The 25,295-nt window shown below is 49.2% G+C and overlaps 1 protein-coding gene across 1 annotated transcript; it reads left to right on the top strand.

The window, feature by feature from the left end:
• The first annotated feature begins 247 nt into the window (after positions 1 to 247).
• On the top strand, positions 248 to 10,583 carry CCKAR (cholecystokinin A receptor). Its single transcript, XM_075545006.1, has 5 exons — positions 248 to 536; positions 1,233 to 1,484; positions 6,096 to 6,357; positions 7,840 to 7,967; positions 9,365 to 10,583. Exons 1-5 carry the CDS (start codon positions 425 to 427, stop codon positions 9,895 to 9,897), a joined length of 1,287 nt encoding a protein of 428 aa, XP_075401121.1. The 5' UTR covers positions 248 to 424; the 3' UTR covers positions 9,898 to 10,583.
• The last annotated feature ends 14,712 nt before the right edge of the window (positions 10,584 to 25,295 follow it).

The following is a 25,295-nucleotide window of genomic DNA, read 5'->3' on the forward strand; positions in this document are numbered from 1 at the left end:
TGTCCTTGAGTGTATCTGTCCATGTGTGAGCCCACGTGTAAGTCTACATACATGACTGTATGTGTGTACATCTGTATGCCTGGGTGTGCACGAAAGCAGCTACCAACTGGAAAGGGTTAACTTGCAGTCCGCCTGTCTGTGCTCAGGGCCCCAGGACTGGCCCAGGGATGGGAGGGATTGGCCTGGAAGGTGGTGTGGGCTGGCTTACCATTAGCTGCCTCTCCCAAGGCAGGAGTGCAAACGCCTGCCCAGACGGCCCTAGTGCGAGCGCTGCCTGTGCCCGCGGGAATGGCTGCGGAAGCCCACACCTGGCGATGCCCCCCCGCCGCCCCTCCACAGCCGGTCTCCCCGGGCAGCGCCTGAGCCCAGAGTGAGCTCTGCTGTCGCTCACCTGCCAGCTCTTGGTGGGAGGCAGCGGGCAAGGATGGAGGCGATAGACAGCCTTCTGGCAAACGGAAGCGGCTTCACTCCTCTCTGCGAACTGGGGCTGGAGAACGAGACCTTTTTCTGCTTGGAGCGGCCCCCTGCTCCCAAAGGTAGGTGCCCGCGAAGGCTCTGCTCCTTCCGCAAACTCTGAAGCGGCAAAGACCAGGCTGCCGCGAAAGGAGAGCCGCTGTCCCCCGCGGAAAGTTCTTCCTGCAGAAGTTTGGGCCAGAGATCAAAGAGCCCATGGGGGTGGGATGGAGTCTGATTGTTCTCCAAGGAAGGGGGCGCCGTTTCTATGGGCTGGCGGTGGGGAACAAGGGCCAGCGGGGGTGGGGGGTGGTGGTGAGGGGCTGAAGAGTGGCCAGAATGAAACACCAGTCTCAAAGCTGGAAGTTACTAGCAAGACCGCAAAGGTACTGGCACAAGCCAGCAGGCATCTTTTCCTGGGGGAAAGCCCTGGCAGGAGAAGCGATTCCAGGGAAACCATTCCTAGCAGCTAGGGGAGACTGTGATTCCCATTCACCGAGCAGCTTTGTTCCTAGGAAGCCAGTCCCCAGGTCAGACCGGAGCAAGCCCCCACCTTTCAGAAGGCATGATCGTGGTGTGCTTCTCAGTGGTGTGTGTCTGCAAAATGCTGTCCATATGGACAGATACACAGCTGCAAAGAACCACCACCCCAAAAGCAAGGTGTGTGTGTGTGTGTGTGTGTGTGTGTGTGTGTGTGTATTGGGGTCGCCAGGACAGCAGCACCAAAGGCTCTGCCCTCATCAGCCCCGTGCCCGTCTCATCCCCCTTCCTCCCCGCAGAGTGGCAGCCGGCTGTGCAGATCCTCTTGTATTCCCTGATATTCCTGCTCAGCATCCTGGGGAACACACTGGTCATCATGGTGCTGATTCGGAACAAGAGGATGAGGACGGTCACCAACATCTTCCTGCTCTCGCTGGCGGTCAGCGACCTTATGCTCTGTCTCTTCTGTATGCCCTTCAACCTCATCCCCAACCTGCTCAAGGACTTCATCTTCGGCAGCACTGTTTGTAAGACCACCACCTACTTCATGGGTAAGTGGCCACCGGGGACGATCTCCAAAGCATGCCCCAGACCCCACTCAGCCCCACACTTCCCCCGACGGCCACCACCAGGAGCCATTCCCAGTGTGAAAAACCAGAACACTTGGTTGTGTGAGACTGTGTGCAAAGACGTAGGTGCTGGCTGGCTGGCAGGTCAGTCATCACCCATCCCCGAGGGCTGGTCTGAAGTCAGTCTTTGGATGTCACAGCACGGATAAACCTTGAGAAGTTCTAGCTGCGAGACATATATCTGCCCCAAAAGGCCAAACGCTGTACAATCCCACTGATATACAATAACCAAATAGATTCCGATTCGCAGTGGCTACTGGGGGAAGAGATGGAGCATTTGCTTCAAGGGTGGTGTTGTGGTTGGGGGCCGCCCACTTGGCTTGAACTCTGAGAGTCCCTCTGCCCACGGGACTGAAAGCCGTGAGCTTAGGTTAGTGGTGGTTGGATAATTGAAAGAAGGTGGGAAGAGAAGGTAACACAACACGAAGACAGTATGAACCACCCCCGAGGTTTCTGCAGAAACTGCTGAAAGGGGGAGTGTGCCACTGCACATCTTGGCCACCAAATACAAAAGAAAAAAAAATCCAACCTCTTCTAAGAGTGAAGTCAGTTGATATGAAATTGCAGGTGTGGCTCATTTGCTTGCCTTCTGTTCCGAGGGGAGAGGGGCTCAAAAGTGCCTTTGTGGGGCTCTGGCCCTGTCTGGGATCCACGAACTCTCTCCCCATCTGTAGGGTGGTGGCGATGGTGGAGGGGAGCTGCTGTCCGCTACTCGCGTCTTCTAGAAACAGTGTAGCCCCGGTTCTAGGTTCCCTTCGCAGGACTTACTTTCTAGGCTGCTCTTCCAAGGCCTTTGGCCATCCCAGGCTTGTGTTTTGGGGGGTGGGAGGGCCACTGAGCTGACCCTGAAGGCTGAAGGATGTGTCTTATCAAAATGATGACAATCACACACAAACTATCCCAGAGTTCATGTTTTCAGTACTTGGTGCACAGCAGATAATATGCTAAGTGTTCTCAGCACAGGATCCCGTGACTTCATGTTATTCTCAGCCATATGCCTGGTCCCAAACTGTGCCTCATCTCAGCTGGACCGTGGCCCTCTGTGGTTATGGGATGATGTTGTTTTACGACTGTGAGAAGATGCCCTCCTCGCCCCTAAGTGCGATCTGATGTGATCAGCTGACCGGGTGCCAGGGATTCCGGCAGGAAGTGGCACCCTTGCTCAGGTCAGAGGCCAGCGCTGATGTAAGAGGGGTGTCCCTGGGCGTGTTCCGTATCACTCTTTATCAGACAAGAGCTAAAAGATGAGAGAAGTGATCTTGGTACCACGAAGGGAGAAGGATCTTAGTAGCACTAGGCAAGAAGAGCCAATACCACACCATGGAGCCTTATGCAGAGAACCTCCTAGACCCAGGGGGAGATGGACAGCAAGACACATGTAGATTTCCAAGGAAGGGCAGGCCCACACATGTGGGAAGCAGGCAAAGCCTTCCCGCAGAACGGGTGCCTTGAGTTTGGACTTCCAGCCTCCTACCCTGGAATGAATCCATTTCTGTTTGTCAGAGCCCCTACCTTTTCGTATCTAGTCCAGCAGCACTAGATAATTCAGACTCCACCCAACAAAGTAAGTGGAGTTGGTTTGGTTTTGATTTCGCCCTGTCTCACAGAGAATAATGTGCTGAAGGGCCCAGTGGGGGTTAGGAAGAGAGCTGGGATTTGAACCCAGATCTATTAGCCCCCACTGTGGGTGCATGTTGCCTCAGTTTACCCACTGCTGTGGTTCCCCTGAGGCTGAAAAAAATGTGCTTTCTGGATCCCCTCTGTCTACCAGATTGTCCTGTGTCCTGTCCCCACTGAGAACAAGTTGGGGCATGGGGAAGTGGGGAAATGAGGAGGGAAATGTTTGGGTCCTGACCCAACTCTTGCAACTATGCAAAGCTGAGGCGGGTGAGGGCAGACGTCGGTGACTGGAAGGCTCCCAAGGCTCTTTTGTCGCCCAGTCATGGAGGCAGGAGCCAGCGCTGACAAAATGATGATGAATGACTGACCCGAGGGCCTCCGACCAAGAGCAGAATGTGTCACCGTGTGTCTGCATCCTCTGCAAATAGAACAGGGCTCGCAGATCCAGAGACCATGGTTGAATCATAAGGCAAATAACTAGCATCCATCGCCCTCCAAGCTTCCACGGCCTTTCTATTCTGCTCTCCTGGTAACTGTGTAGGAAGAACTTTAACCAGACCGCGGGACCAGAGATTTCAATGGCGGGATGGGACATGAACCAAATGCCATGGGATTTTTTTTCATCTTAAAACAAGTAGTTTTAGGTGAATTCCACCTCAATTCAGGAGAAAAAAGTTTGGTTTTTTTTTTTTTTTAAACAACCAGTAAGGAAATCCAGTGCATTCTGAAAGTGTGCAATGCAATATTGATTTTGTTGGATTTCAAATTCCAATGATTTCAATTCTTCCCTCAATGGTGTGGTCGCCTCGGTATTCTTGCGTGGGCGTGGGGTGGGGGGCTCCGGGTGGGGTGGGGGGCTCCGGGTGGGGTGGGGGGCTCCGGTGGCTTTTGCTACAGTGAGCGCATCATTGAGAATTTCCGCTTTAAGGAGTTTGGAGCTGTGCTTTCCGGGTCCCCTCATCTAAAAGCCATTGACTCCTTAGGCTAAAGTGCAGTCGAATGCAGCGGCTCCTGCTCCAGAGCCTGTCGCTGTATTGGACAGCTTGGGTGTCGTCCGGGATGCCTTTAAAGGTCTTTAACAGCAATGAAGACTCGCCCCAGGGGGAAAAATGACATTTTTGCTCAGCGTTTCTGAAGATTCGTTTATATCCATAAGCATGGTGACCGTCTTAAGACCCTCCGTTCCCAGTGCAGCCTTCGTGGCTGTCCGGGGCCATCAAGTCAGCTCGGACTCACAGCAACCTGAGGTCTAACCCACAAAAGGTGCTGGGTCCTGGACCGACCTCACAGGCAGGGCCATGCTTGAACCCATCTTTGAGGTTCACCCTAAGGGCAGAGCAACTGTAGTACAAGACCATCAGGATAAGGAACAGGATTTAGAGCAAATGAGTCCAAAGGAATTTTAAGGTGATAAAATTGTACATCATTAGACACGCAATACCAAAGAAAGTGAGAGAAATCGAAACATTTTTTCACTCACTCCAAAAAAACCCCCGCATTGTCCTTGGGTCAATTCAGACACATAGTGACCCTGTAGGACAGAGTCCAACTGTCCCTGTGGGTCTCCAAGACTGTAACTCTGGGAGTAGAAAGCCTCATCCAGCCTTCGTCCCGCCACCCCCCCCCCCCCGCGCCACACACACACACACACACACACACACAGTAGGACTGGTGGTTTCAAACTGCAGTCAGTGTCTTTCTTTTATTCATTGTCTTTCCCACGAACCAGTCCTTTCTCACGCCGGCAAACAGAGCTAGCAGCCGGCAGAGAGAATGAGAAGGGAAAGCCCACATGCCCCCACCCAGAGAGAGAAACATTTGGGAACAATACGCGTGATTCTCTTGCATCTTGTCCTGCCGTGTGTATTTCTAACACACCACCAAACGACATTCGGGCATCAGGAATCGGTCACAGTTAACCATCGTCTGGACTGGAAATGTTCAGAAAGACCCAAGCTCTGCTGCTGGTGACCTTTCCAGATCACAGGTCACAGACTCCTTTAGAATCTTGGGTCTAAAGGTCAGCTTCACTTGGCCGACCCTGTTCCAAATAAAGGGTTTCTCCCACAAACCTCCTCTGTGGGATGGACACCTCTGGGTTCCCCTTAGTAATTGGGGAATTAAAGAGCACCTCCTGCCTACATGGAAGTCAGTTTGTTGTTGACAATGGGTGGTGAGGTCTATTTGCCCATGGATTTTCTTGAGCTGATGGGAGTTGAGGTAGTTAGTTTACTGTGCCAACCTGACTGATAAACATATGTGGGGTTGACGGGTGGAGGGATAAATGGCTCAGTGAGCCTTGCCTTTTGAGTTCTTGGGTCTCTTGCTTTTGATGGTCGGACCAGGGTGCAGCTGCCTTAGCCAGTTCCCTGGTTTAGCTGGCAAGGCTCACTTCCTGCAAGACATCCCTGAGGAGAAGCCACATGGACCTACCCCGATGCAGCCCTGGGTACTGGAGCAGCCATGTGGAGACCCCTGCCAGCGCTGAGATGATTACACATTCACTGACTTGGCTTTCCTCCTGCAGTTGGCATCATTGTGTCTGTTTTGTGAGATTGCGGAGGACTTTGTGGGTTGGTGTTGGATATATGGTTAATGTTGGACTTGTAAGCTTGGGCAGCACTGGGTTGGGATGTTTTCTTGATGCACATTTAACCTTTCTATAAAACTCTTTTACACATGAGTTTCTGTGGATTTGTTTCTCTAATATACCCAGACTAACACAATTAGTTTGGAACACAGCTGGGAATAAAGCCTTAAAAACAGTACTAACAATAATAATAATATCCATCAGAGTTCAGGACCCTCAGCATTTTCCTTTGATGTCACACTTGTACCTATGCTTAAGCTGGTGTGCAAATAAAGGCAGGATTGAAAAAGTCAACAGCACCCACTTCTTTGTTCCCTTCCCAGGCACTTCTGTGAGCGTCTCCACCTTTAATCTGGTGGCCATATCTCTGGAGAGATATGGAGCGATTTGCAAACCCCTGCAGTCCAGGGTCTGGCAGACCAAGTCCCACGCGCTGAAGGTGATTGCGGCGACCTGGTGTTTCTCCTTCACCATTATGACTCCGTACCCCATTTACAGCAACCTGGTGCCTTTTACCAAGAATAACAACCAGACGGCAAACATGTGCCGCTTCCTGCTGCCAAATGATGTCATGCAGCAGGCCTGGTAAGGTGGCATCTATGTAAAAGTGTGTACCTCAATGCACGTATATAAAAATATATACTTTGATATCACTTTGCATTACTATGACAGGCTGGGCCGGATTGCCCGGGGGCCTTTGGGGTCAGCTTCTTAGAGACGTTTTGAAGAAGGGTCCACAGTCCACAGTGACAGCCACCACTTAGAGCAAAAACAAAACCAAACACCACCATCGAGTCAATGCCAACTCACAGCCACCCTATGCGATAGGGTAGAACTGCAGGCTTTGTGGTCGCAGCCCAAAGCATACCCACAGTGCCACCCACCACTTAGCGAGCTGGGTTCTAACTTCCATGCAGGCAACAGTCACCCATTCAGGCCTCTCTGGTCCATGGAGGATCAGAGCCGGTTGCCCTCCAGCTGGCTCAGGCCTGCGGTGAGTCCAGGTGGTGGGTCAGAGTAGAACTGTGCTCTGGCGCGTTCTCCGTGGCTGATTTCTCAGAAGTCAAGGGCCAGGTCAGAGAAAAAAAAAAAAGCCAAGGGCCAGGCCTTTCTTCCAAAGGACTTCTGGGTGGGCTCCATCGTTCAGTGTGCTGGCACCAGCCACACGCTGCTCTTATCACCCTGGTCCGTGGTGTGGAGAGGTGTGACTCCTTACACAGGCTTGTACACTTCTTCAGCGGCAGAGTTGTGTGCTAAACCACAAGGTATCTGCTTCTCGTGGGCTGAAGGAGCTTGGGGGCTGGATGGTGCGGAGAGCCAGCATTTTCAGTAGAATTGACAATGGAGCAGAGCAGTGTCCAAATTCTCCGGGTTTTTCTGGTACTTGAATCCAATGCAGTGACAGTCTGATACCCATTCCTTGGCTGACTAACTGGGTGGCCTTGGTCAAGTCCACATAACTTCTAGGAGCCGTGGGTTCTTTATCTATAATGGAAATTCTAGAGTGATAGATGATAATAGATAGATAGATAGATAGATAGATAGATAGGGACATCAAGCCATGGTGGTATATTGGGCTATGTTGCTAATCACAATATCAGCAGTTCCATCTTCCATCGCCATCCTATAAGACAGGGTAGAACTGCCCATTCTTAGTTCTGGAGACTATAAATCTTTAGGGGAGTAGAAAGCCCATCTTTCTCCTGAGGAGTAGCTGATCATTTCGAACTGCTGACTTTGTGGGTCACAGCCCAAAGCCTAACCACTATGCAACCAGGGCTCCTTCCGTGAATGTAAGCTCTTATCATTTGAATCTTGGTTCTGGCACAGCACGACAGCCACCAGCGGTTTCCAGTTTCATAGCTCTGTGTTAGGTGGCTTCGAGGAGGTTCCAATACATAGCAACCCAGACAGGACTTATGTGTAAAGAAAAGCTGAGACCACTTCCAGTGGCTGAACCTCCAGACATGGAAACAACCCCACCCCCCAAACTGTGTGTTCACGCCTTCCCAGTTGAACCCGAACAACTGAAGTTGCTGGTGATTGAATTCCCTTGTGTTTCCTCAGGCACACGTTTCTGTTACTCATCCTCTTTCTTATTCCTGGAACTGTGATGGCAGTGGCCTACGGACTAATCTCTTTGGAACTCTACCAAGGCATCAAATTTGACGCTAGCCAGAAGAAATCTGCCAGAGGTAACTATCTTTCAGCTGTACGCTTAGGCCAAGAGAGCAGAAAGGCGTTGTTCTCTAAAAAGAAATATACCTGCAGACTAGAGAGAGAGGATGCTGGAAGTTGTAAAACTCTTCCCATGAGACTCTGTTGTGTACGGGATAGCCGTGGGTCCCAGTGTCTCTATTTACTCAAAATGGGGAAACAGCTCCTCTGCAAAGGGTGCTGGGGGGGGGGGGACGGGCTGCAGGGAATTGAGATAAGACAAACATCACAGACTCAGGCATAAGAACACTTGTGAGGATGCCACAGGCCAGGATGGTTTCCTTCGGTTGTGCACAGGGTCGCTACAGGTTGGAACCAACCGGATGGTACTTAACAGCGACAGCCACAATGACACGAACATCACCCGATTATAGACGGAGGGCCCCCGAGTGCCTCCAGCAACCAAAGATCGCTGTCATCTGGTCTTTACTTGCACCTTTGTGCAGCCATTAACAGGATGCCTTCCAAAAGTTCGTGGGAAAATCTAATGAAAAGATGGTGGCGTTTTCCCATGAACCTTTTGAAACTCGCTCATGTTCACAGCCCAGCGCTATATAACCAGCCCAGCTTTCATGTCAATCTCCTCTTCCGCGCCCCAGGCCCCTTCTCTCACAACCTGTGATTGTCACAAAGCCCTGCTCCCTCCCCATTGACGTAAAAACAAGCAAACAAACTCACGGCCATCGAATCAAGTCTGACTCAGAGAACTGCACAGGGCGGAGTGGACCTGCCCCTGTGGGCAGTTTCGGCATGGTGACTGTTTATGGCAGTAGAAAGCCTCGTCCTCTCCCTTGGAGCAGCTGGTGGTTTTGAGCTGCTCACCGGCACTGAGCCCAGTGCCTTCCTGAGCCGAACTGCCCGTTATGGTTCGGCATCTTGGTCCCACTCCATACTATGTTATTGTCATCAGGTGCCATCGAGTCGGTGCCAGTTCCTAGTGACCCGGTGTACAACAGGATGACACGCCGCCCGGTGCTGTGCCATCCTCACGATTGCTCTTGGGTTTCAGCCCATTGGGAATGGTAGAAATAACAGCATCTCGTTGGTATTTACTGTTGATTCCTACACAGCTCCTCCCTCCATCCAAGGAGGCTAGAGACTTTACCGACCTTCCAGCTGAGGGTCTGACTGACAAAAGAACAGCGTGGGACTCGATTTCTAAACCTTTCAGGGCCCTTGCCACTTCCACAGAGAGAAGCAGGTTGAATAGCTTCCCATGCAAGATACGGGCTAGCCGGGCGTAATTCTAGCCCCTCTGGGTGTAGTAGGTCCAAGGCCCCAGCCTCGTTTCAAGTTGGGTCTGGTTCCTTGGGGGGACGGAGGAGGGGGTGTCCGGTGCGTGCGTCCCAATGAAGCGCTGTCCTTACCCCTCCAGAAAGGAAGCCCAGCGAGGGCAGCGGCAGCCGGTACGAGGACGGCGATGGGTGTTACCTGCAGAAGCCCAGGCGCCCCAGGAGGCTGGAGCTGCAACAGTTCTCCACCCGCAGCAGCTGCCGGGCCGGCCGCATCCGGAGCAGCAGCTCGGCGGCCAACCTGATGGCCAAGAAGCGGGTGATCCGCATGCTGATAGTCCTCGTGGTCCTCTTCTTCCTCTGCTGGATGCCCATCTTCAGCGCCAATGCCTGGCGCGCCTACGACACGGCCTCGGCCGAGCGCCGCCTCTCGGGCGCCCCCATCTCCTTCATCCTCCTGCTCTCCTACACGTCCTCCTGCGTCAACCCCATCATCTACTGCTTCATGAACAAGCGCTTCCGCCTGGGCTTCATGGCCACCTTCTCCTGCTGCCCGGGCCCGGGCCCCGCCGGAGGGCGAGGGGAGGTGGGGGAGGAGGAGGAGGGCAGGACCACGGGGGCCTCTCTGTCCAGGTACTCCTACAGCCACGTGAGCGCTGCTGCCCCGCCACCCTGAGCTGTCTCCGTCCCCCCTCTGCTGGGAGCTGGGAGAGGAAGAGGAGGGGTGAGGGGGGCAGCGGAGATGGAGACAGGCTGCATTGTCCCGAGGGGAGCCTGCTAGGGAAGAGTCAGAGTTTGGCGCCCGGGCGGTTGCTGGCAAGGCCTTCTCAAGAGCCAGCACCACCAGGAAAACCTGCACAGGCCAGGTGCAAGGGCATCCCCAGGACAGCGCTGCCATTGCCAAGCTCATGTTCAAACTGGAGGGGTGGGCCCAGCCGCGGATGCGAGGGCTCTGGGGCATCCCTGGTAGGCGCTCAACCCCCTTGGGGATGCAGGTCGGTGTTCAGCTGCTTTTGCTGAGGGAACCTTGGGGCCGCCTCTCTCCTGCCCTCCCTGTAGTCATGTGGAAGGACAAGCCCTTCTGGCCAGTGCCTCCAGTCCAAGAACAGAGCAGCTTGGCTTTTTCTTCTGCGGGTCAGTCGTGGGCATTCGAGGTGAAAAAGTTACTTCATCATCAGAATAGCTGAAAGATGGAAATCAGAACGGATCTCTTGAAAAAGTAATAATAATGCGAGGCCGATGGCGGATGTAAAGGCGATCGTGGTTGGAGGAATGCTAAGTACCAGGAGAATAGAAAGCTTTGTCTCACTTTAAACCTACATAAATATTGCTTAGCCCCTCTTTTAGAGGGTGATATTAAAACCCAGGCTTCTGTGCCCCAATTTCTCCTCGTTCGGCACATCCCCCTTCTCCAGAAAGCCCTCCAGGTACAAAGGGGAGTTGCCAGTCCTAGGTACCAGGCCAAGGGTGAGAACTTGAAGAGGCAGGTCCAGAACAAAGACGGGCAAACTTGGACTCAGTCAGACAAAAATGTGTGGATGTCAAAGCAGACTGTACCTTTGCACACACTCCATGCGTGAGCTACTAACTGAATGTGTGTAAACCAAGAACACAGCTACATTCTTTGTGTATAGGTATACAAAATCTTTTATTTTGTTTTTACAAAAGGATCATTCATGGATGTTGGAATTCAGCAGGTTTGATATATTTTTTTTAACTTCCTTCACAACAGTTAGTTTTGTGTTGCAAAATTACGGTTGGCATCCCTCTCAATTAAAATTTCCATTTTTAAATGAACAAGGGGCTATGGATTCAAAGTCTGGAACATGGATTTATAAGCCCGTCAATCTGGTCAACCACCATGGCTTTCTTTGTTTTAGAGTCGTACTATTCTATTTCCCCACATGGCACAGTGGTTCATGAGTTAGGCTGTTAAGAGCAAGGTCAGCAGTTCAAAATCACCTGCCACTTTGAAGGAAACAGATGAGACTTGCTACTCTGGTAAAGAGTTGGAGTCTTGGAAACCCACAGGGGCAGTTCTATAGGTCCTCTGGATCCTATTTGCTGAAATAAATGAACATAGACATTTTTAATAGAAACAAGTTTTCATGCTCAGGTAAAAAGGAAGGAAGGAAGGAAGGGAGGGAGGGAGGGAGGAAAGAAGTATGGAACTGCCCTTTTGGGTTTCTGAGACAGGAACTGTTTGCTGGAGCAGAAAGTCTAATCTTTCTCCTGAGGAGCAGAGGATGGTTTCACACTGCTGATCTGTGATTAGTAGTGCAATCTGTAACCCACTACGCCACTAGGGCTCCTTAAATAGGGGAAGGGATATTTTACTTTACCAAGACGTGAGTATGGCCATTTTGTGTTTTAGGGAGGCAGGAAATGGCCATGCACTGAGAAGAAATGACTGAAGGCAAGACACATTCATAGTAGGGCCTTTTAAGCTAGGTGTCAATTTTTCTGTTCTTCATCCCTAACCTAATTATCATGTTTACAATTAGCCTTCTCAAAGATTTCAAGGTAACAATGTAACTAGCTAAAACCCACACTGCCAAAACGGTATCCATAAAAGGTCCAGGAAATAAAAATATGAAAGGAATAAAAGGTCTCCAATACTTGAGGCAATCCTACAGGATCTAGAATTTTCCTGACTGAAGAATATGCTATCTGTACAGATGAAGCTCCATATATTTTGGAAGCTCTAGAAGTACCAAAGATGTGTTAACCTTAAAACAGATTTAAGTCTATTTAAAATAGATCTAAAATAGGTTCTGTCAGATTTAACAACAATAAGAATACAGGATGCCCACTTTGATTTTAATTTCAGATCAACAATAAACAGTTTCTTATTATGTAAGTATGAGGCTGTCTCCCCCAAAAATACGGAATTTTTTTCCAAAGCTATATATATTTTTTAAAGTGTTTTTTTCTTCTTTACAAAACAGCCTTATCACCTTCAAAGTACTCATCATTACACTGAATACATTTTTCAAATTGGTGATTCCATTCTTGGAAACATTTTTCAAACTCATCTGTTTGGATGGCTGAGAGCACCTCCCTCCTTTATTTCTTCCCCTCATCTATGTTGTCAAATCGCTGTCCTTTCATGTCCCTCTTCATTCTCAGAAAGAAAGAAGTCACACGGATCAAGGTCAGGTGAGTAAGGTGCGTGAGGCAAAAGAGGCATGCTGGTTTGTTTGTTTTTGCCAAAAACTGACACACTAAGATGGTTATGTGAGCAGGTGCATTGTCATGGTAGCAAAACCAGTCCCATATCTGTCACAAATCAGGCCATTTTTGTCTCACACTGTTACACAATCTTTTCAGAACCTCTAAATAGAAAGCTTGATTAACAGTCTGACCTGATGGAACCAACTTCAAATGTACTACAAGTTGACATTTTTATCTGTTTGGGATGTTGACAGCCATCCAGAATGAAGTTTGTCATCAATCGACATTTCACCTTTTTAAAAACAAGAAAACCACTACTACACTCGAGTTTTTCCCATAGCGCTGTCCTCGGGAGCTGTGTTCAATATCACAACAGTCTGCAGCATCTTCCCCAAGCAGGAAACAAAATTTCACAGCTGCATGCTGCTCTCTTAAATCAGCCATCACAAAAAAGGAGGTTCGAACGAAACTGCTTTTACAAAAAGGTTCACTGTGACCAGAAAAACCTGCCCAGGCAATGCCGCTCGGTGCACTAACTGAGAGCGAGTTGCTCAGTGCTCGTCTGTGGGAAAATGCCTACTACAAAAGCTCCATTTTGCCCAGCACAATTCCGATTTGGGGAGAGGTACCCGCGTATGTCCCAAATAGTTCACAGGGCACACTTATGCTGAAATATTATTTTAAATTCAAATTTAAATTTCAATCCTGTGGTTGGGAGGGTGGATAAAGGAGAGGGGGGAACTCATTTTTAACTATGTAAAATTATTAACAAGTTGTCCAGCTACAGGGCAGTAAAATGCACACAACCTGGTCTTTTTAGCTTTGTCTTAAAGAATAACCAAAGAGAAGCTATCAACATTGATAATCTATGCCCCACCTGTAGGAATAGTACTATCAAAAGGTTGATTTTACACAAAAATAAATACATAATAGCATTAAGCTAGTGTAAGTTCTCTGTTGGGTCAACTGCCTTTATTTCTGGCTAACGTGATTTACTAATTTGAACATGAAATTAAGTGGCCGGTAAAGATGAGAACAGAAAGCAAATCCCTCCAGTTTCTGGTCTGGTCTGGTCTGGTCTGGTCTGGTTTGGTTTGGTTTTCTGTTGTCTTCTGGTAGCTTCTGGTCATCACCAGAGAGGTGAGTCAGGACGGAGCAGGAGACTTTGAGAATGGAGGGTGTCCTTTGACCTTTAATTCAACCACCGCAAAAGCACCTGTGCCCTCGTTCCCATGGCAATCTCTCCTAGCAGCCCTGAGCGTCTAGACGCCGTTGTGTATCCTTAACAGTTGGCTCTTCCAGGCTATTCAAACGTCATCTTCAGGAGTGACCACTGCGGCCATCGATCGAGCTCCTGTAGTGTCCCCTTCCAGTGTCCTGCTCGGCTTCTACAGCCTGTGGGTGCTCAATAAACATGTGTCCAGCTGCTACTGCGTCTTCTGTGCTGTGGAGGGGTGGTGCGGTTGGGGTGGGGGTGCAGTGGGGGGTGCCCCTGCTCTGGCCACAGCAGTGATTCTCCATGGGAGGAGCACATTCTTGAAAGGGGGACTGGTGTCTGAACTTCTAGGGGGCTTTTCCACCCTGGGTGGTGCAAATGGCTAACTCCCTCAGCTGCTCACCTAAAGGTCAGCGGTTCAAGTTCATCCCGAGGTGATCGGAAGAAAGGCCTGGTGATCTGAAAAATCAGCCACCACAAACACTAACGGAGAGGGGATGTGTGCGCATATGGGATCACCAGGAGTCTGAACGGATTCTCCTGCAACTTTGGGGGAGTGTTTTGTTTTTCAGCTTTCAAGATCCTGCTGTGTGAGTCAGCAGCGAGCCTCCTTTCCACAGGAGCTGGATGGCTTTAGAGGGATCAAAATTGTTTCCATGGAAAGGGTGCCTCTCTAAACAGTGCTCAAATTCAAAACTCACTGCCATTGAGTCGATTCGGACTCCTTACAGGACAGGGTAGACCTGCCCCTGTGGGTTTCCAAGACTTGTCACTCTTCCTTGGGGCGGCTGGTAGTGTCGAACTGCTGACCTTGTGGTTAGCAGCCTAATTCGTAACCACTTAGCCACCAGGATTCTAGAAAAAGGGTTGGGCCCCAATTGGCTCCTTAGACCTCAGTTTAACTCCTTTAAAAAATTTTTTAGTTTAGCTCCTGCTTGTCTCATTCCCTTCAAGGAAAACAGTACACACACACACACACACACACACACACACACACACCTAAGTCAGACTAGAATGGCAAATTCCCTCATTGTTGCAAGTGATGGTGGGTGAGGAGGGGCAGATTCACCCCAGAAGATGGAGGTGTGAGGACACTGGCTGCCCTTACCAGGATATTGTTGATTTCATTTCTCTAGATGGGCTGTGTAAAAATAGATAGTCTATTTCTTTAGGGAAAAAAAATCCCAACAGCTTCCTAAGCCATCAAAACTAAACAGTGGGTTGAGCGGCTTTTTTAAAAAAAAAAAGACAAAAAACGAGGAGGCACGGTAACAGTAAAATTGAAATGGATTTGGGAGACTAGTGATAAGTTAATCTCAAAAAGTGACAAAGGAACCCCGGGCTGTAATGGCTGTGGGGAGGCTGCTAACTGAAAGGCCAGTGGTCTGAACCCGCCAGGGGCTTTGCCAGAGAAAGATGGGGCTGGCTGGCTGCTTCCATGCAAATGCGCAGCCTTGGAAACAGTCCAGGGCAGTCCTACTCTGCCCTGTAGGAACGCTGTGAGTGGGAATCAGCTTCATGGTGATGGGCTTTAATGGGAGCAAATGGTCAGGTTTTTTCTTCCACGGAGCCGCTGGGTGGGTGTGAACCAGTAGGCAACCAAGCCCTCAGCCACGGTACCACCAGACTCCTTCCAAACTCGCTGCCATCGAGTTGAATCTGACTCAGAGTGATCCTATAAAACAGAGCAGAACTGCCCCCTGGAAGTTTCTGAGACTACAAATCTTCACAGGACTGGAGCGCCTCATCTTTCTCCTGAGGAGCAGCTGGTGGTTTGGAACTGTCAACCTTGCAGCTAGCAGTCCAAAGCTTGCCCAACAGTGCTACGAGAGCTCTCAGGCAAAAATATCAGCAAAGCCCCCTTGGCTCCTTAGCTCTCTTCCTGTCTGTGTGATTTCCTGCAGGATCCTTCTGGGATCCAGGGTGAAGCTGTTGGGTGAATGTTGAAAAGCTAACAGCAAGGTTGGGGTTTCGAAGACCAGCCATTCTGAGGGAGAAAGATGAGGCTAGCTGCTCCCGTAAAGACTTGTAAATCCTCAGCTGCCCTACATACGTTGGATATGAGTTCGAATCCACTTGATCACAGCGGGTTTTAGATTGGGATCCCCGTTCCTGGGCCATGTATCAGGACATCTACCAACTCCCTGTGGCTGAGTCTCCACCTTCTCCGAGGGTCCCTTGGGTTCGATGTTCGCCCCCACCCTCATCCCCGGCTACTCAGACCACCCTCAGCCAAAGCAGAGTCTTGGTTTCATAAACATCCTCCCAGGGCAGAGAGCAGCTGCACGTGATCACACATCTGAGCTCTGTGGCCACCGAGGCTTAGAAGGCCAGTGTGGGCGAAATTTCTGGTCCATCATCTCACCTACTTTGGACATGTCAGGAGAGACCAGTCTCTAGAGAAGGACGTCATACTTGGTAAAGCAGAGGGACAGTGAAAACAAGGAAGGCCTCAAGGAGATGGGTGAGGGTTAGGGTAAACGGATAGCTCATCCTCCCATCAAAAACCTCACTGCCATTGAGTCAGTTTACTGCAGTAGAAACACCCAAGTATCTGGGTTTGCATCCTGGGGCTTGCTCATTGCACCCCCAGGGGCCCGTTTTCAGGGTTCCTCACTGCTTTCTACCTGAAAACGGGGCCCTGTAGTACAATGAGTAAGCACTGGGATGCGAACCCAAATACTAGCGGTTCGAACCCACCAGCAGGAGAAAAGGTCTGAGGACCTGCTGGCAATACAGCGGGCTGCCCAGGAATAACACCTCTGGGCAGATCTTCTCTGTCCTGTGTGGATGTCACCAGTCAGAATGAATTCAGGCACAGCGACAGCAGGCACACATAGAGGTAAAGGTGTTCTGATGAACGGAGGTGAAAAGGACAGGAAAGAGGTGGGCACAGGTACAGGATCTGCTAGAGAGGAAATGGCGGGGCTATTTCAATTATTCAACACTATCATGGATTGAGTTGTGTCCCCCAACTCAATGTCCCTTTGGCTGGGCCATGATTCTCAGTGATCTGACAGGTATTTGACGATGCGCTCACTGCCTGAGATGCGACCTCATGGGAGCAGCCACACATTGTTTGGATGGGAGTTTCGGATGGGAGGCGATACCCATTGTCTAGTCACAGCCGTGATTCAATGGAAGGGGGCAGGGGGACTCCTTGGAATGCAGTCTGCATGCTTTTTATCTTACAAGAGAGAAAAGGAAAGAGACTGGAGCAGAGAGGGAAGAACCTCACTGCCTGCTGCTAACCACAAGGTCGGCAGTTCAAACCCACCAGCCGCTCCAAGGGAGAGAGATGAGGCTGTCTGCTCCCGTAAAGATGTAAAGCCTTGTCACAAGTGATTTAACCGTGAAAAAATGTTCTAAAATTGATTGGAATGATGACTGTATAATTCTTCTTGATACGATTGAACTACTGAATTGTATAATATGTGGATTATATGACAATAAAAACATAAGAGGAAAAAAAATAACTAAAACCTTGGAAACTCTATGTAGGGCCACTATGAGCCTGAATCGCCGCTGGGGCAGTGGGCCTGGACTTTTGGTTGGCCCTTTCTTGCTTGGTCATAGGGCCCACTAACAGACAGGTACTGGTGACGTTATGTTTTGGCAACGTGTACTGTGCTCAGAGGGATTCATCCTGACAGAGCTGAGCTAGACATGAGCATCTCATGTCCATGGCAGCAGACAGCCTCATCTCTCTCCCACGGCGGGGAGTGGCTGTGGGTTCCCAGCGCTGACGTCTGATGCGGGCCTGGACCTCATCTGATTTCCAAACTTAGCTCTGTATGTTTTGCTTGGATTGCTGTCTTCGTTTTGGTTCGTTCATAGTAGAGTGTATCTCAGAGGTGTTCTGTCGGTGGCGGTCACCCTCTGGAAGCTGTGTTTTGATGAGCCTAGAGAGCCAGCAAGGGGCTGGGGCAAGAAGGGAGAGGATGTCAAGGAATCCGTGTAGAAGAAGGGTTGGAAACTGATTGTGGTAGCAATTGTGCAATTCCACTTGATGTGATTGAAATATGGAATAATAGATGCATTAGATTCCAACTAATAAAAAATCAAATAAATAAAAAGATGTCAAAGAACAGTTAGCAGGTTCATGTCGGGCAATGATTAAGAAGTGGTGCCTGCTGAATATTTATTTCCAAGTTTCCTGAACACTGGACAATTACTCTTGTCAAGAGGGAAAATGGATAGCTGATCCTTCTCCTGGGGGAAGTGGTGACGTGTTGAGCTGCGATCGCAAGGTGTCAAACTCCCCGGGGCAGTTCTCTCCTGTCCTGGAGCACCTCCCTGAGTCTGCACTGACTCCATGGCGGTGAGCAGACAACCCAAACCAGCCCCAGGGGCCACCAGCTCTGGATCAGAACCCTAAATGGGGCCTCTGGGTTTATGGTCCAGTTTTCATTGTTCTGAGCTTGGGTGCCAAACAACCCCAAATCTTCGAGGCTTTTAACAACAAAGGATTCCTTGTCTTTTATTTTTTTTGTCCCGCTCCCCATCTTCTGTAGGCTGAATTTGGCTCTGGTTCATGTGTGCCCTTCTCTGCTTTCTTGGCCAAAGACATTATACCCTCTGAGACATGCTAGTTGGGGACTGAGCCAAATGGGAAACGACAGCGCCAGGGATGCATCTATAAGCTGCCAGCAAGGAAACAGGCATTCACTTCCTCTCCACCCACAAGCTAAAGCAAGTCACCTGGCCACAGCAGATGCATTTGGGGCACGAAGCAGCCTCTTTCCCCAGCAAGGAGAGCCAGCGAGGGGTGCCACCAAGAGGCCTAGCTATGTTTGAACTAGTAAGATGATCTACCCTTCTGAGGCTGTGTTCTTAAACGACGAAAGCATGCCACAGGCTGGGAGGCTGGTCCCTTCCACCTGGCCTGGCTGCTTGCATTCTGGGAGACAGACCAAGGGAGTCAGAGAGAGCTCCACTCAGAGGCTGGTGGTCAGCCCCGAGTCAGCCTGCCTCCAGGCTTCCTGCTGAGAGAGCAAATCCCTAAGACTGACCCAAGTGGTGGTATTTTCAATCATCTCAAATGTATGTGAAAGTTGGACATTGAATAAGGAAGACTGAAAAAGAAGCGATGCATTTGAATTGTGGTGTTGAAGGCTACTGGAAGTGCCATGGATTGTCAAAGGCAAGCAAACCAAATCGGTCTCGATTAGTACAGCTAGAATGCTCCTTAGAGGCAAGGATGCTGAGACTTTGTCTCGTGGACTGTGGACAAGTTCTCAGGAGAGACCAGTCCCTAGAGAAGGACATCGTGCTTGCTAAAGTCGAGGGGCAGTGAAAAAAGGGGAAGACCCTTAAAACCCTTGTGGCTTGGCACAGTCGCTGCCACGATAGGCTCGCTCTCGTGGACAAGAACAGCGGTGAGGATGGCAAAGGAGAGGGCGGGCTTTCCTTCTACTGGGCGTGGCGTTGCTGAGCCGGAACCTACCAACAGCAATGTGGAAAATATGCACGGCAGAGCACACGGCTGTGGGAAACTAACGCGGAGGGAAATATGACCAGGACTATAGTCCCTAATTTCCAACAGCGAATCTGGAAAGCTAATATTCCACGGTAGGAAAGACACCATTTTGTTAAGTTAGAGACAAAGTCCAACTACATTATCCTGCTTTAAATATCACTCCCACAGATTCTCCCCCAACAGCTGTGCTGCCTTAAAGGGAGCACATGGTTGATTCTGTCTCCCTAAAGAAGCAGACATTCTTGTCATCTCCTCCCACCGCAGGACCCATCCCCCCTCTTCCCTTCCCCCAATGCAGGTACTGGGTTTCCTCACCTGTGAGCTCGGGGACTGTACTCTGATTACCACCCACCTTGTGACATATGTAACTCCTGAATGTGCATGTCTTATGGCTACCTATAAATGTCCCAAGACAGTGAAAACTACTCCTCTCTTCTCCCACCTCCACGTGGACCACCAAGAGGGGCTGCGGTGAACTTGATACCATAAAATGTGTCGGATTCCTTTATCTTCTCTCCTATCTTCTATGACTTTACTGTAATCTTTCTGTATTATTGCCGTACAGTTGGCTCCTATGGACCGCTCAGTTGTTAGAGGCTGGTTTAGTCTAATATACAGCGATTCAACAGTTTCTACACATACAACTCAATCACAGTGATGATCTTTGAGTTGTGCAATCAGGCTTGCCCATCCTTTCCTCATTGTTCCTCCTCCACTAATTTGAGGTCATTGCTCCCTAAATTTCCCATCTCAGCTTTTGAGCGGCTGCCCATTTTATCCCAGCTAGGCAGATCTGACAAGTGCACACTGCTCAAGGCAGATGTTCTTTACTAACTGTGGTGGTTACATAACTGTTTGTCAAGTTGAGAGGATTAAGAGTGAAGGGGTGGAGTCTAGCCTGTCAACCAGGTCATAACCAATGAGGCCTCTATGTGGGTATGACCTCTCCTGAGAGTTCTGGGAACTCCGGTATTCCTCCTTGGAGGCGGACACACACTCTCTCTGCTCACTACCTGAGAAACATTGCAGCTGACAAGACACATGGAGACAGACTGGTGTCTTAGAGCTGGAGGAGTCACATGGAGACTTCTGCCAGCGCTGAGATGCTTAAAACACCACTGGAGCCACAAGACTTGCACTCACTGGCCTGTGATCTTCCTGCATTTGGCATCATCATTGCATGTGTTGCATGAGTCTGAAGAGGACTACATACATTGGTATTGGACATATGGGCTAATATCGGGCTTATGGTCTTGATCTGGACTGAGCTGGAATGTTTTCTCTATCCAATTGCTCTTGTACATAAAGCTCTTTCTTATACATGAATTTGTTTTATCTATGAATTTGTTTTTCTAGTCTACCCAGACTAACATACTAAGTAAGATTATTAAACTATTATTTGGTTTTTAAAAAATTACTTCAGAGGATGTTTTTGGTGTAAGGTTTAAAGATAACCTCAGAATAATAGCTTCAGGGGTTCCTACCTCCTCCACGGCTCTAGAAAGTCTAGATTCCATGAGAATTTGAGATTCCGTTCTACATTTCCCCCTTTTGATCAGGATTTTTCTGTAAAAACATTGTCCAAAATGCCCTGTGCTTGAAGACATTTTAACAGAAACGCTCTCTATCAGATTTCCCACATAGCAGGGCCCCGTTCAGCTCAAGACACTGTTCCACAATGATAACCTGAAGGTAGGGCTTGTTGAATGAAAGGAGAGCTTCTTTATTTTGACCCAAGTTGAACTAAACGGATTTCATCTCAGATTGTATTTTATTTTCCTTAAGCTCAGAGAAGATCTTGTCATCTCCAACCGAATCACTCATTCTTCCCCACTCTCCCTACAGGGTGTGTCATCCATCCAACTGTTCGGAACACGGTTAGTAAGCGAGTCTCTTATCTATCAAACAGGGTGTTTGGACTGGATTCGTGGTTTTCAGATTTGCTTTCTTAGAATATTGCAGTTAGTTGCCACCAGATTGCATCTGACTTGTGTGGGCCCTGTGTGTGCAGAGTAGAACCAGTCCTGAGGTGTTTAAGGCTGTGACATGTCAAAAGCAGACAGCCAAGCCTGTCTTCCAAGGTGTCTCTAGTAGACAGCAAGTAACCAGGACTCTTCTTTTCAACCTAGTGTGATAGTTAGATAATTTTATGTCAACCTGGAGGTGTATGAAAGTGTAGGAAGGGATCCAATCTGTCTATCAGGTCACAGCCTGATTTTTGCCTCCTTGAGGTGTGGTCTTTTCAAAAGGAAGAAATGGGGAACTTCCCTCCCTCTTTCTGCCACCTTGCCTTCCTGCTTGCTGGGACTCTGACACTGCCCTGCCATGTTTCCACCGACCTTGAATCCACACGACTTGAAACCAACAGTTTGTGATCGTCATGCCTGTAATCTGCCTCACCTTTCTGCGTCATTGCATATGGTTACATGAGTCTGAGGAGGGGTTTGTGAACTAGTGTCGAACTTATGGACTTGAGTTGGGCTGGACTGAGACAGTTTCTTGATACATAACAACTTCTTGATATGAAGCTCCTTCTTTCTATTTTTTTACATTTTATTGGGAGCTCTTACAGATATTATAACAACCCATAACTCAATTAGAGCAAGCATACTTGTACAATTGCTGCCACCATCATTTTCAAAACATTTTTCTTTCTTCTTGAACTCCTTGATCTCAGTTCCCCTTTATCCGCTTCCTCTTCCCCTACCCCTCAGGAACCCTTGTTACTATATTATTTTGTTATTGTTATTATTGTTTGTTGTATCTTACACCATCCAATATATCCACTCACCTACCAATCTGTTATTCATTCCCCTTGAGTGGGGTTATTATAGCCATTGTTGCTATCAGTAACCCCTCTCCCGCTCCCCCTCTCTTTCCGTACCCTCAGGGAATCATTACTCCCATTACTATTTCTGAAGGGTTTATCTGTCTTGGATTTCATGCATCAATTTATCTTAATTATACAAATGAACATATGTAGGTCTCCCAAGATGAATGAGGTAAAACTAAGACCATAATAATATGGGGAGGAAATATTAAAGACCTAGAGGATAGTTACGTGTTTCATCAGTGCTATACTGTACCTGAAGCTGTTTCATATACACATGAGTGTCTCTATATTTGTTTTTCTAGTCAACCCAGCCTAACATACTGAGGGAAAAAACTTTTTTCCCTCTCACACAATTGTGTGGAAGCCAAAACTGTAAAAGAGAGAACTGCCCATCTGCTATGGGACAGAGCAGAACTGATCCATAGGGTTGGTTCATAGGCAGTCATCAATCATGGGAACAGATAGACAAATCTTTCTCCCACACAGCTAACGGATGGGTTCAAACAACCTACAGACAAGAACTCTAACCACTGGGCAACCAAGCAATCACTTGGCTTAATTAGTAAAGAATGTTGGCATTGCACGCTTTAGGAACTAGCTACATGGAATCAGGAGCCCTGGTGGTGTAGTGGTTACACATTGTGCTGCGATCTGCAAGGTCAGCAGTTTGAAACCACCAGCTGCTCCTTGGGAGAAAGAGGGAGCTCTCTGGCCTCATGAAGAGTTACAGTCTTGGATACTCACAGGGGGCAGTTCTACCTGCCCCACAGTGTCACGGTGAGTGGACATCGGTTCAATGCCAGTGGGTGTGACTTTCTGGTATCTGGAATCAAGTTGACAACAGCAACTTGAATAAGTGGATAGGGCATCAGTTGGGGGTGTAGAGACATGCTGAATTTATATTAATGAGGAGGAATAATTTGAAAAAGGGGAGGGGAATGTGTGTACAACTTGAATAATCAGTGGCACAGGATTGTCCATGTCAAAATTATTGGTTTGGCATATTTCTTTCTCTTTTTTTGGCGTGTTTCTGCTGTGTCCATTCTCAACAGCAAAGGGTTAAAAAATAAAGCATTCAACCTGGACTCCACCCCAGGCTGTCCAACTTTGATTCCTTAGCTCCTAGATCAGCCTGTCCTGTGACAATGGACTGCCTCAGACCCGTGGTCTATCCCAGCCTCCAACCTTTTTGACACCTTGGCCCTGAGGGAAGTCTTTGAAAGGCCCTTCCCACTGGATTTTTAGTGACCCATGCTGGCTTCTGTTGCTGTTTATACAATCCAGTCATTGCATGAGATGTGTGTGTGTGTGCACACACACACACTGGTGAAGAATGTAGAGATTTCCCTCAGACCACAGCCTTTGCTGTGCTCTAAGAACCCGGAACCACACCTGGAAGAGTGCAGAGCATCAAGGGCCGGCCCCAGGTGGTCAGAGAAGATGGCACCTCAGAACTGTCCCTGGACGTGGCACCAGCCCAGCGGGAACCTCGAAGTCTGGCTTCATGTTCACACCTGCTGCCAGCTCTGGTCTCTCTCAACCGCTCCTGTCCTCCCTTCCCCACCCCCACTGACAGATGCAAACCTCCCACACCCAGAAGCAGCAGCTGCAGAGAGAAGACAGCCAGTCGGGAGGTAAATAAAGGCGAAGGCCAAGCGGGAGCCCACGTTGCAGCCAAGGAGGCTGCATTATCCAGACTGAGTGATTCTCCTTAGGGGGAGCCCAAGGCCATTTGCAGCAGGTGTTTCCTTGGGCACCTTCCAAGGGTGGGAGGGCCAGCAAAACTCCAAGATGTCAGTTACACTTGAATTGCAGATAAACGTCCGGAAATGTTTCCTAAATGTGCCAGTCCCCTGCACCATTGCATTTCAATTTTGTCAGCCCCAAGCTGGGTGTCCGCAGGGAGGTGCAGGGGGTGCTGTGGAGCAGGATCAGGCAGTAGACTGAGAGGTGAGAGATCAGGTATGACCCAGGGTCATACATGGGCGCAACACAGCAGACGTGGGCCACCTTGGAAAGAAGTAGACCGAGAAGAAAGCAAAGAGAGCGGGGCCGGGGACACTCAGAAAGAGAGGGAACAGTGCTGACCACGTTTGGTTTTTTAAAAATCATTTTATTGGGGCTCTTACAGCTCTTATCATAATCCATCCATCCATCCATTGTGTCAAGCACATTTGTATATGGTGCCACCTTCATTTTCAAAACATTTTCTTTCTACTGGAGCCCTTGGTATCAGCTCATTTTTCTCCCTTCCTCCCTCCCTCATGAACCCTTGATAATTTATCATTTGTTCATGTCTTACACTGACCGATGTCTCCCTTCACCCACTTTTCTGTTGTCCATCCCCCTAGGTGGGGGTTATATGTCAATCATTGTGAGTGGTTCCCCCTTTCTCCCCCCACCCTCTCCCTACCCTCCTGGTATCACTACTCTCTTTATTGGTCCTGAGGGGTTCATCTGTCCTGGATGCCCTGTGCTTCCAGCTCTTATCTGTACCCATGTACATGCTCTGGTCTAGCCGGATTTGTAAGATAGAATGGGGGTCATGATAGTGGGGCAGGGGGGAAGCATTCAAGAACTAGAGGAAAGGGTGTGTTTCATCAGCTGACCACATTTATGGGGAGACCTGGTGGTGTGGGGGGTTGCACGTTGGGCTGCTAACCTCAAGGTCAAGAATGTGAGGAAGGCTGAGCAAGGTTTTCCTGGGCCTTTTCAGAAGAAAGACAAGGCTTTAACAGTTACAGCCTCAGAAACCCACAGGGGCAGTTCTACTCTGTCCTATAGGGTCACCATGAGTCAGCATGGACGCGATAGCAGTGAGTTTTGTTTCTCCGGGGGTAGGAGGTACTTATAACAACCCTGTGGGCCAAAGTAAAACTGCCCCGGTGAGCCCCAGAGATTCCAATCTTTACCCCGGTAGAAAGCCTCATTCTTCTCCCCCGGAGTGGCTGGTGGTTTCAATTTGCTGACGTTGCAGTTAGCAGGTGGAATCGACCGTACAGCAGTGAGTTGGTTTTTTGGAGTGAGATATAAAAATAGCATTGGCTGTCTCTACATAGGTATCTTGATGGTGCAGTTGGTTCAGCAACTTGGGGGTGGGGGGGATTAGGCGTTCGCTCCCCTAGAGATTTAGTTTTGGAAACTCACAGGGGCAGTTCTGCCCTGTCCTCTAGGGTGGCTACGAGTTGGAACAGATCCTGTGGCAGTGGAATTTAGTTTGGTTTTTCGGTTTGGGGGTGTGGTTTTCTTTTGGTCTCTGCCCACCCCTATCCCTATCATTCTGTGGCTTCCTGATGGAGTAGGGATTGTACCCTCATCAACATCCTTCCCATCCTGTCACTCCTTCTGGTTTCTCCACATCTTACAAATGTG

Source organism: Tenrec ecaudatus, chromosome 3 (genome assembly GCF_050624435.1).
Source record: "Tenrec ecaudatus isolate mTenEca1 chromosome 3, mTenEca1.hap1, whole genome shotgun sequence".
Classification (NCBI taxonomy): domain Eukaryota; kingdom Metazoa; phylum Chordata; class Mammalia; order Afrosoricida; family Tenrecidae; genus Tenrec; species Tenrec ecaudatus.

Excerpts from the sequence above, each read along its gene's own strand:
- CCKAR (XM_075545006.1), top strand. The coding sequence starts at position 425 with ATGGAGGCGATAGACAGCCTTCTGGCAAACGGAAGCGGCTTCACTCCT. Across the intron at positions 537-1,232 it reads GCGGCCCCCTGCTCCCAAAG|AGTGGCAGCCGGCTGTGCAG; the intron begins GTAGGTGCCCGC and ends TCCTCCCCGCAG. Across the intron at positions 7,968-9,364 it reads CCAGAAGAAATCTGCCAGAG|AAAGGAAGCCCAGCGAGGGC; the intron begins GTAACTATCTTT and ends TTACCCCTCCAG.